The 12,515-nt window shown below is 39.4% G+C and overlaps 1 protein-coding gene across 4 annotated transcripts in view; it reads right to left on the bottom strand.

The window, feature by feature from the left end:
• The window catches only part of igsf5b (immunoglobulin superfamily, member 5b), a 63,624-nt gene that overhangs the window by 48,125 nt on the left and 2,984 nt on the right, over positions 1–12,515 (bottom strand). For all 4 annotated transcript variants that reach the window (XM_057838420.1, XM_057838417.1, XM_057838419.1 and 1 more), the window contains exons 2-3: positions 12,142–12,235; positions 9,088–9,396 (exon numbers count right to left, since the gene is read on the bottom strand). In XM_057838420.1, coding sequence (XP_057694403.1) covers positions 9,088–9,396; positions 12,142–12,220 — 388 coding nt within the window. In that variant the 5' untranslated portion in view covers positions 12,221–12,235. The remainder of the gene's footprint in view (positions 1–9,087; positions 9,397–12,141; positions 12,236–12,515) is intronic.

Genomic DNA, 12,515 nt, shown 5'->3' with positions numbered 1-12,515 from the left:
GGAAAACACAGAAGTAGCAGACTACAGAGTAACTGATTTGTCTGTTTTGGACCCTCATGTGACAGAAGAGGGCATTAAAAACATTCATCAGTGCTGATTAGTTCACAGGAGCATCTTTAAGTGGAATGAAAAGACTAAGGATGAGTGTTTGAAAACATCCTTCCTATATGGACAATTAAATACCAGAGGAGGTATCTGCAGCAGATTTGTGGCTCCCTTCCAACACTATTTGAGGCTGCAGTACACAAATCAAAGAGTTGCTGACTGTTAAGTGGACGTGCCAGGATGCACTGTTAATTCCAAGGCTGTGTCAGGTCAGGGCAATCGTCTGCTTCCAGCCAGCCAGAGGGGTGCGTGGTGTGTGTAGTGGAGGGCGGGTTGGGCTGTTTCACTAACAGTACTATTAATGAGTGAACATGTCAGAGGGGATTTTCAGTTCTGGCAAGCAATGGAGGCTTCCTTTATAATTTATTGGAAAAGGTGATGGGTCATTGGCTTCCTCCTGCTTTTTTGCAGCAGGGTAATTTCTTCCGGGGGGTTTTCCATCGAGTTCTCAATTTAAGGGCAAGGATGCAAACAAGCAGAAGGATAAGGTCACTGAAGCAAAGGTCCATACAAATCTTGTGGTATTTAATGACTTGTCAACTCATTTGAGATATGCCATTTCCATGAGACTGAAAAGTGCTGTGTCAGCAATAATAGTCAATATCTATCACGAAATAATTTATTTCTTATGAGCAGGAATGTTATATCTCTTAATCAAGCAACTGATGCTTATATATGTAATTTGCCTGGCACAGCCAGACTGTTCTCCCTGTGTTTTTCAAACACTGAGAGTATAGTCTAGGACCCAGCCCATTAACGGCCTCTCGAGCAAGTACAAAATCAATCTACAAATCAGATTCGTTTATTTGCGTGACGTGTTCTTAACGAGCAACGTCACTCCTCCGCGTCGGGAGTCGTCTCCACAACAACACAGATGGCGAACAGGAGAGCCGAGAATATGTTCCAATCCACGGTAAAATCAGTTTTAAATTACCAAAAACACATCGACACAAGTCATTGACAATAGTCTGTCTCGCGCTAGCCATGTTCAATAAACTCCGCTCTCCTCGTATGTTTACTTCCGCGCGCAAGTCCCTCGTCCCGCCCGTCGCTGATTGGTCCACTCCGCTGTGTTTGCTATGGCTTGCTCTGTCCTGGAAATTTTATCCGCTTAATGGTGGCCAGACTCAATAGCTGGAACAGTGGTGAGTCTGGCGTACCAGGCTAATGTGTAATGGCCTATGAGCTGAAACGTTCTTTTTTTGTCACCATTATCTCATCAATCCGCATGTTTTAAAAAATTAATTTAGCTCATATTTTTCAAATATTTTTACTTCTTGCCTTCACGGTTAATTTGAACATTGGTAGGCCATAAAGAAACAATTATTTTAATCATCAATTTCAATAGTGTTTGTGTTTTTTGGAGTTGGTAATTACAGGTGACTTTAGTTGAAATGTGGTACACTTAGCCAATCGCAAACTCAAAGGATTAAACTTAGACCCTTCAGTTATGAACATTTAATAGCTAGGTGTTCAACACTGAATTTCAAGTATACCGGTATTTCATCTGATTCTGTTGGAATGGCATTTTTTTTTCATTTCATTAACTTTTTTTTTGTTTTAATTTTTTAAGTAGTGGTGGTTGCTTGTACTATTTTTCTTTGGACTGAATGCATTGTATTGACCAAACCATTGAAATGTGTTTTGTTTTTGGTTTTTACTTGTTTCATCATTCTAACATACCTCTCTTTCTGTCAACAAAAAGACAAAATAGTTATAATTTGTTTTTTCCCAATTCCTTTCAAAGAAACTACAAACAAAACAGCTTGAAAAGCAAAATGCATGTTTTTCTATGGTTGAGATCATAAGTTGAAGCAGCAGCAGTGTGTGGGTGGCTACAATCAAAGCAACATTTGCTTTTTTTTCCTTTCTTTTTCCCCCTCATCAAGGTTATATTCAGTGTGTTTTGCAACCATGAGCCCTGCAGTGGATTTTAAGGCTTGGAAGTGTCTTTTATTTGCAAGAAGACCAGCTGAGGGAATCTTTTTTCCCTGTGAAATGTGTTCCTTCCAAACATCTTTTCCCTTCCCATAAAACCTTATTTCAGTTCAGATAATATTGCAAAGTCAAAATGTACACATTAGGGTTTAGTGTCTACAGCAGGGGTCCCCATTTCCCGGGCCGCGGAGTGGTACCGGTCCGTGGCGCATTTGCTACCAGGCCGTACAGAAATGATTATTTATTAACGACCGGATTCTGACCGAATTTACTCTGTGCCCCTGCTTAACACACCAATATCCCTGTCTACTCTAGATATATTACCACAGGATAGATTAGAATGTCGTCATAGAAATCCATTGATTGGACTACTACCAGTACATCTTATTTTGTATATACAATATATCTATGTGCGCTTGTCCTCGATAATAACGTATGACTAAGCGCAGCACATAATTTCCCGGAAATAATTAGCCCCAACACGAGCTAAGATGACTGGAAAACAGATGTCTTTGGAGCGATTTTTTACGGCGAAATGGGCACATGACGAGCCAGAAGATGAGCCTAGAACCTCGAAGACCCACAAACTGCGAAAGATTGGATTCATGACTCGTTTTTGACTAAAACGAGTGATTCGAGCATGTCTGTGCAACAGGAGGATCAGCTTGTAGAGATCGCAAATGACTGCGACCTTAAATGTACATTTGAGACAACAACTCTACCAAGGTTCTGGTATAAAGTCATTCCGGAATATCCTGACATCGCTGCAATAGCACTGAAAACCTTGCTACAATTTCCAACATCGTATCTTCGTGAAGCGGGCTTCTTAATTAATGCTGAACGACACGGCGAAGTAGTTAACGGTGAGAGAGCGGTGTGCAGTTGTTGTGTGCGGGTAACATGGCAGAACTACTTTTTTACATGTCCATCCATGATCAAACGTGAGTTTCTTTTAAGAAAGTTTGTAGTGTTTACTTTGGAATCGCTGCATTCGTGGCCATTTTTAACATTACGCGCATGCGCAGAACCGCATAGTTGCAATTTTTGATGGGTTGCAAAATTTGTCAGAACACTGGTCCGTGAAAAAAAGACCCATATAACACCGGTCCGTGGTGCAAAAAAGGTTGGGGACCCCTGGTCTACAGGATTAATTAGTCAAAATGACATACCTAGTACAACTTTTCGAATGTCATCCAGCAAACTACAGACACACTATGGATTGGCCATGAACGTGTTAACGTGTCTGAAATCTAAAGATTATACTTTAGACTTTTGTCAAAACCTACCACTTAAACTTTAGACAGGTACTGTACATGATTTTACTTCCAATAGAGGAGCACAAGACAACATACGTTCTCATGACTAGGAATGTGACAAAATATCGAAATGGTGATATATTGTGATACTTTGTATCCCAAAAGGTTATCAATATGCTCCTGCCAAGAATCGAGATATCGTTTTAAAAAGGTGTCAGTGTTCAAAATATAAAAGGAACCAACAAGTTGCTCCCAAAATCTTCCACCCTAATAATGTCTCAGTTAACAATATGGCTTCCATTGACGGCATTGGAGGCCCAGTCCGTTAAGACTGGCAAGGGTGAAATGAACGGTCGTTCATTCGAAACTAGAGCTGAAACGAATACTCGAGCAACTCGAGTAACTCGAGTTTAAAAACTGAACCGAGTAATTTTATTCACCTCGAGTAATCGTTTCATTTTAACAGCGCTAAGCATCACGTTTTGCTCGGACTACTTTTAAAGCGGGACAACGCGCTGATGTCACGTGCGTAGAGGAAGTAGCAATACAAACTTACTGCAGTCGACAGCCGCTACAAACGACGCCGACGTTGCTAAAAACTAGTCCGCATGATGCTACAGTGGTAGCAGGTAGCGTCTGATGTGTCTCATAGAGATCACATGTATGTTGAACTAGATGCGTTAGTAAACAGCCGCAATCTTAAACCAGTAGAGCGCTAAGCGCTAATAAAGAGCGCTAAGCGCTAATAATTAAGATTAACGTTACTGTCACTCGCTCACGTAACGTTAGCCCTGCGGAGGGCTAGGTTTCTATTAGTTATGACCACTGTCGATGCGTGGCTAACGTGTCTTACATACAGGCTTTAACATAACATAGCGCTGTGGAGTGATGAGGGTGTAAAATAAAAACTTAATAATGCTAACTATCAAGTCTAGCTCAGTAGTCATTGCTGCATAAAACAACAAGTAGCACTGGTCCCTAATGTGCTCCAATACAGCCTGTATCATACATTTATTTTGAACACTGCAAAAACTCAAAATCCTATCAGGACTTACAGTTTAGACTAACTTAAAACTTAACTAGAACTTAAAAATAGCTTGACACAAATAGAAATTCAATTGAAACACGACGGAAAAAAATCCTAACTTTTAAGTGATGTGTTTTATCAAGCGTAATGGCATTTTTAGGTAAGAAATATATATACATACTATATATCTTTTTATAAGATCTAAATGTTTTTTGAGTGAAAGCAGTGAATTAGTCTTTTTTTTTTATTCTAGTTACATCTGAGATGCAATTGTTGGCTGTTTTCAAAAATGTACATCAAAAATAAAGACATTGATTGACTGAAAATGGTTCAATATTAGATGAAATGTCTTGTATTCGCATGTATATTTATAATTGCTCTTCACCTAAAAGTATATATGTTTTATCCGATTACTCGATTAATCGATAGAATTTTCAGTCGATTACTCAATTACTAAAATATTCGATAGCTGCAGCCGTATTCGAAACCATTCTTTCTGATTTTCGGGGCATTTAGAGGTCACTTGCTGTTCATTTGAGGGCATTTACAGGTCATTTCCTGTTGAGTTTGAGTCACTGCCTCTTCATTCCTGGGTCACTTCCTGTTCTGTAACCCAAAATCAACAGAAAGTGACCCATAAAATGCCCCAAAATCAACCGGAAGTGACTGAAAAAAAACAAGTAATGACCTGAAATGGCCCAAAATTACCTTGTTGCCTGGCATTGGCTGTCACTGATGACCATAGTTGTGGGAGGGCTGCCACTGACGGTGCTCGACGCCCAATCCATTTAGACTGGGAAGGTTTGTTCATTCGGAACCAGAGAATTCACAATCATTCTTTTCGATTTTCAGGGCATTTCCAGGTCACTTTTTGTTCATTTTAGGGCATTTACAAGTCATTTCTTGTTGAATTTGAGTCACTGCCAAATCATTTAGGAGATTCGCGGGTCACTTCCTGTTCATTAACTCAAAATAAATAGGAAATGACCCAAGAAATACCCCACAATCAACAGAAAGTAACTGAAAATTAACAGGTAATGAAATGGCCCAAAATTCCCTCAATGCCTGGCATTGCTTGCCACTGACGGCCATAGACTTTCAATCCGTTGGAAGTGGGAGGGATGGCAGCGAATGAATGAATGTTCATTCGCTGCCACCCTCCCACTTCAAATGGATTGGACGTCTACTAGTGATAAACTCATTCCAATTCACAGCAGAAGCTTGTTTTTCTGTTTATTAGTTTGTAGAATATCCAAGAATGATTTCCTGAATGTATCGATAATCGTATTGCCATGTCGTCAGATCATCATTATCGTGAGCTTTGTATCGCGAATCGTATCGCGAATCGTGAGGTACCAAGAGGTTCCCACCCCTACTCATGATATTGTAGGGCCTTTTCTTTTTCTTTTTTTATCAGTAGCGTACGTTTTACACAGGTTACTAACTGGTCTGTTGAAATGGATTGGAAGGCTATTGCAGTCAATGGCAATGAACGAGTTAAAAGATACTGTATAATGCTATTGTTTTGTTCACGTATACAGTAAAGTGGTACCTCTACATACAAATTTAATTCGTTGCAGGACCTGGTTTGTAAGTCGAAATGGTCATATGTCAAGCAGGATTTTCCCATAAGAATACATTATAATTGTAACAATTATAACAATAATTATAATAATTATAATGTATAATTATAACAATGTACAGTACTGATTATCATGACACTAAGCTGTCAATGTAGCCACAACGCGTATTGAATTGTTTCTATGATTATTATAACAGCTGTTTTTTAGCTTCTCACAAGTCGACTAGTTCATGTTATCGTCCATGTCAATTCGCCAATACGGATTTAAGTGCAACTCACAATGCTATTCATCTCATCTTCAAGGATACAAGGAGCTATAATTCATATTTGAAGTATAAACTACATATGTTGGCATTTTTCCCTTCAGTTTGAGACTAGTGAATTTTCATGGCCGCAAAGGAACTGAATTCTAATGGATAATACATGTGAGCAATACAATATGGTTTTAGTGTCACTCACAATGATGTTAATCTCATTATTCTCTCAAACTGAAGGGGGTTTTTTTTCCCCACACATTGATACTTTTTGAGGTGTATTTCTACACATTCTTTTAGCACAGCACAAAATACGCTAAATCCTTCATAAATACTGCAGGTAGAATTACACATAGCAAAACAAATAAATTATATATACAAATCAGAATACAGGTAATCCCTGGGTTACAAATGAGTTCCGTTCCTACGTTGGCGACGTAAATATAATTGCCACGTAAATAGGAATCAACCCTTAAAAAATTCAAAATAACTAATGGTAGAGGATACACTGCCCTCTGGCAGTCCGTAGTCTGGTAGGTCGTTGGGTCTGGCCGGACTATAGTTCAATTATGCTTCCATTTAGGAGCACTCAGACATCTCACAAGGATAAAGGATAGCTGTGCTGTGGTTTGGCCCACATAAGGGTATAAGTTACTTCAGCTGATATATGTTTGTGTATGCATTTGTAATTACAGTGGGGCAAATAAGTATTTAGTCAACCACCAATCATGCAAGTTCTCCACTTGAAAAGATTAGAGAAGCCTGTAATTGTCAACATGGGTAAACCTTAACCATGAGAGACAGAATGTGGGGAAAAAACTGAAAATCACATTGTTTGATTTAAAGAATTTATTTCCAAATTAAAGTGGAATATAAGTATTTGGTCACCTACAAACAAGCAAGATTTCTGCCAGTCAAAGAGGTCTAACTTCTAACGAGGTCTAACGATGCTCCACTCGTTACCTGTATTAATGGCAGCTGTTTTAACTCATTATCGGTATAAAAGACACCTGTCCACAATCGCAGTCACACTCCAAACTCCACTATGGCCAAGACCAAAGAGCTGTCGAAGGACGCCAGAGACAAAATTGTAGACTTGCACCAGGCTGGGAAGACCGTACCCACTGTGAAGCATGAGGGTGGAAACATCATGCTATGGGGCTGTTTTTCTGCAAAGGGACCAGGACTACTGATCTGTGTAAAGGAAAGAATGAATGGGGCCATGTATCGAGAGATTTTGAGTGAAAATATCCTTCCATCAGCAAGGGCATTGAAGATGAGACGTGGCTGGGTCTTTCAGCATGACAATGATCCCAAACACACAGCCAGGGCAATAAAGGAGTGGCTTTGTGAGAAGCATTTCAAGGTCCTGGAGTGGCCTAGCCAGTCTCCAGATCTAGACCCCATAGAAAATCTGTGGAGGGAGTTGAAAGTCTGTGTTGCCCAACAACAGCCCCAAAACATCACTGCTCTAGAGGAGATCTGCATGGAGGAATGGGCCAGAATACCAGCAATAGTGTGTGAAAAGCTTGTGAAGAGTTACAGAAAATGTTTGGCCTCCATTATTGCCAACAAAGGGTACATAACAAAGTATTGAGATGAACTTTTGGTATTGACCAAATACTTATTTTCCACCATGATTTGCAAATAAATTATTTAAAATTCAAACAATGTGATTTTCTGGGGGGGTTTTCACATTCTGTCTCTCATGGTTGAGGTTTACCCATGTTGACAATTACAGGCCTCTCTAATATTTTCAAGTGGGAGAACTTGCATAATTAGTGGTTGACTAAATACTTATTTGCCACACTGTATGTTCAGAGCAACAGTTTGTGGTATTATGAGTGAGCGATTTGCTATGAGAATTGTAAATATGTCAGCATTCGCAGCATTTAAGATAGTGGCCTTTTGTGAAGCAAATTAGTGTAATTTAATCTACTAAATTTAAATATTGATCAGACAAGATGGATGTTTGAACACCAATTGTTGGTGAATCGGGGAAGGAAGTCAAAAGCTTCAAAAAGCACAATAGCTTTGTTTGTTGTCTGTCAAGCTTAACATCTTCACGTTTAGTGAGGACAGAACAAGTCATGTCAATAAAGTAAAAAATAAGACACTGTGAGGTACAATTGGGTACTGTTTGTGCAACTAAAAAAATAATAAAAAATGACAAACTGGCGAATGAGACCCTGTCGTCGTACAGTTGAAATCAAGTAAGTCGAGTAGGTCGTAACCCGGGGACTACCTGTAATGATAATAATAATAATATAATTATAATGTAACGAATCTGTTTCTAATGTTGTAGTTGTGTTTTTCATGCTGTTCCTGAATGCACCATGTGATTGAGTGAGTGAGAGAGGTGTGGAAGTTTTTAATTTCGCTTTTTTCATGTTCTGTTGTTGGCATTGGCTACAGTGGAAAGTTGCCGTGTTGTGTTGCACAAGTCCTGAAATATATGATTAAAAACCTGACGAAGCTAGCAACTTCCTTGTCGATTTTACAATAATATTCACCTTAACTTAAACAGACTGGCGAACGGAGGTCGAAGGAAGACCGTGGAGTTCGTAGACATATTCCGGGTGTATTGTTGAGTCAGTTCACTAACGCCCACACCATGCTCATATTTTCCTATCATTTCCATCTTAATTTTAATGGTAAGCGTCACCTTTTCCTTTTTTCACCACCTGTATTAACCTTCTTAGGACCCATATTAATCTCTCACAAGAAAATCTGCCGTGCTGCCGTCTTGTAGGAAAACATGAAATTATAATTATGTTTATAATTATAAACATGAAAATGTAACGCTGTTATAAATCGACGTATTTCGAGCATGTTGTCATTTGTAAAGACAAATGACGAGTCAGATGTCGAAAGGATCGTATGTCGATGCGATCATATGTTGCGGTACTGCTGTATTATACTGACCTTGAACAAAGAGATTTGCTGTTTTCTTGGCATTGCCCTGGATGTTACAGCTCACTTGACCCTCGTAGTGCCTCTCCACATTCATAAGCAACAATATCCAAGCATCTCCATTCTGGCTTTTCTCTGCCGTCACATTGGGGACGGAAGAAGAAAGCACACCGTGAATTCTGGAGATGGTGACCACCAGTGTGTTGTTCAGCTCCCACAGCATTACATCCCACTCTGCATTCTCAGAACTACAAGTAAAGCGGGCTTCATCCCCACTTAAGACAGTTAAGCTGCTGGGTGACAGCTTTAAAAGAGCAAAAACTGCAAAAGAATCAAAGGAGAATACAGATGTTATAAGGTTATTTCAACACATTTAAGAAAACATTAACATTTTTTGACATTTAGTATACAGAGAAAAGACTTAAGTTTGTATTATCAGTATGCAGCATATTAATTACGCCCAATTTTGATTTCAAAATACACAGTGAAAAATGTGGTTTCATGATTTCATTCATTCATCTTTCATGCCGCTTCTCCTCACGACGATCGTGGGGGTGCCGGAGTCTATCCCAACTAACTATATGGGCAGTAGGCAGGGTATTCCCTGAATATGTTGCCAGCCAATCGCAAGGCACATCAAGACTAAAAACCACTCACACACGCGCACACACTCATACCCATGGACTATTTGCAGTGTTCAGTCAGCCTACCACACATGTTTAGGAGATGTGGGCGGAAACTAGAGCACTTGGAGTAAACCCATGCAGGCACGGGGGGAACATGCAAACTCACTACACAAAAGACTGGAGCCTGGGGTTGAACCATTGATCTCTGAACTGTGAGGCGGACGTGCTAACCACTGAACGACTGCACCGCCCGTTTCCAGAATTGTACGTTAAAAAAACTTCAAAACTGTAAAATGTTGACTTTCAAGTTAAGAACAAATTACCGTAAGAAGCACCACTATTCAACATTTGTAGTACAGCAAACATACATATTATTGCACTGTGCTTCCTACCATTTTTCACTCCTCTCCAACCATGATTTGAACCCACACTGTGGCAGTCAAGCATGCTGACTACTGAGGCAATAGCCAGGTCTAGCTTCAATTGCTAGCATGGTGTTTAAAGTTCTCAGGGAGCAATGTTTTCCTAACCCTCAAAACACACAGCACTTGCTGCAAACAAATTTGAGTAGCTCAGCTGTCAATACGCGCAACTGCCAAGATGATATAGTTAGTTTGAACTTTGCAGAGATGCCACCAACAACAACAATACCAGTTTCATATGGGTCACAGTCAGGGGTCGCGTTAACCGAATATTTTCCGTCGTTGACCGATTTTTTAAAACGGTGACGGAAAAAACTGAAGTCCATCCGTCATTTTGACAGGTTGCAATTCACACCCCAGACCACAGGGTGGCGAGTGAGCATATTAATTAGCTATTGTCTCTCTTGATGCATGACGTCGTTGGCCTTACTCTGAAAAATGTCAAGGCAACTGAGTGCCCGAAGTTTCTTCAAAAAGCCCCAAAACGACGATGGTGTTGATAAAAGAGGTGCAAAAACAGGGACCGCACAAGAGGGCACGCAATTCAAGTCCATGCTCACCAGGAGGAAGGTGTGAGACTACGTTCAGGCCACAGCAGGTGAACTGTAATTTCATTGTTCCATATGCTACATAGGGTAGGCTACCTACCTACTGGGGCCACAGTCAGCTGTTTTTGTCACTGCGGAGAAAAAGTTACATATTCATCTGCTTGATGTGTGATGGCACGGTGTGGATTCTCTGTTAAGCTTGTTCGGACAGAATATTAATTTAAAATGAATGAAAACTAAATACTATTGAATATGTTGAAGCAGTATGCAATGTTAAGAGTCTTGTTAGCTCGAATTGCTGTGTCCAGCCGCTGTAGCTCTGCTGCTCTCTGTGAACTCTCTATTCAAGCCATAACGCGCGCGGCTCTTAAGTGTCTCTGTCACGTGACTGTGTCATAGCCGGTAACGCGCTCGGCCAAATGGACACACAAGTACGGAAGGTGAATTATGCCAAACAAAGGGTCACCACAACGTCATTATCATCATTTTAAAAATTTAAGTGACGGGTAAAAATAGATTATGACCAGATTTTTATGACCCTGTCAGTCAAAATGACAGACAACGAAAACGTCTAGCGCAACCTCTGGTCACAGTATTTTTTTTTTTTTTTTTAAACTATCATCCTTGGCATCATGTAGGTCAACTGAATGAAAATGCATAATTGAGAGGCAAAAGAAGTTCCCCTGCAGAGTTGCAATATTAGTCGTTGCGCCAAGATGATGTGCCATAAAATAAGATGGCATATTGTTTGTTTTTTTACAGTATGCATTGCTGTTAAGAGTTACAACAGGTATACGGATGATTGTAAATGACATAAAATATTTCAATAAACAAGACCATAGTTTGATGATGTTGCCATTTTGACTGGAACAGATCATTAAAGTTTTTTTTATGATGAGAAAATGTTGTTTTCAGTCAAAAAATATTGAATATATTGGTTAGCATCTACAATGTTTATCCTTTCTACTATATGAGATTCCCATAAAAGAAGCAAGCAAACACATATCAACTTGTAAATAGATGTGGGCTAATTAGTTTACCCCGCAATACAATGTGTGATGTATAACTCCTTAACAGCGAACCAGGCACACAGGATCATAAATTATGAATCCATTTATTAAATGAGGCTTTAGAAAAAAAATAAGAAAAAAAAAAAAAAAGACTCCGGATCAAATAACATTTGTTGCAATCAGAGATTGGCACACTAATGAGTATCATTTGAGCTCACTAGTGACTCTAAATTCCTATGGCTACAAGTTTTATTTTAGTGATCTATTCAGTAGAAATTTTAAAAGTGCAGTTAGATCATTGGGGCCACATTTAATTTGATGGTCTGTGGGTGTAAGCAGAAGTAGTGCCGCACTTCAACACAATCACTGTCAGGACGGTTAATGCATACTTTACTGGCCTTGGTGACATCATCCTCATTGGCAGTCAGACAAGAGGCAATATGCTTTATGTTCAACTCACCTTGAGTGCTGCATGAAAGAACCATCGTTAAAACAAAAAAGTCCATAATTAGGCATTTCATTGCAGGTAGTCGATTCATTACAGCAGAAGGGACCTGAATATAAAACAATATATGCATGAAGTATATTTATAAAACATCTGCATTGCAAACTGCAAGCAGGCTCTATCAAAATTCAACATTGTAATCTAAGCAAAGCATAATTTCCAATAGACACTACATATTGGATCATTTTAGAATTTATTTGATGTGCAGGAATACGTACTGTACCTAATGAAGTCCCTCAATATCAGAATTGCCTATCTAATCAAGCAGAAAGTATTGAGCTATTAAAGACAGAATAATTACTCAAGAATAGTAAACCTGACTATAAAAC

This window comes from Corythoichthys intestinalis, chromosome 6 (assembly GCF_030265065.1).
Source record: "Corythoichthys intestinalis isolate RoL2023-P3 chromosome 6, ASM3026506v1, whole genome shotgun sequence".
Taxonomy (NCBI): Eukaryota; Metazoa; Chordata; class Actinopteri; order Syngnathiformes; family Syngnathidae; genus Corythoichthys; species Corythoichthys intestinalis.
This window is presented reverse-complemented; position numbering and strand designations above follow the sequence as displayed.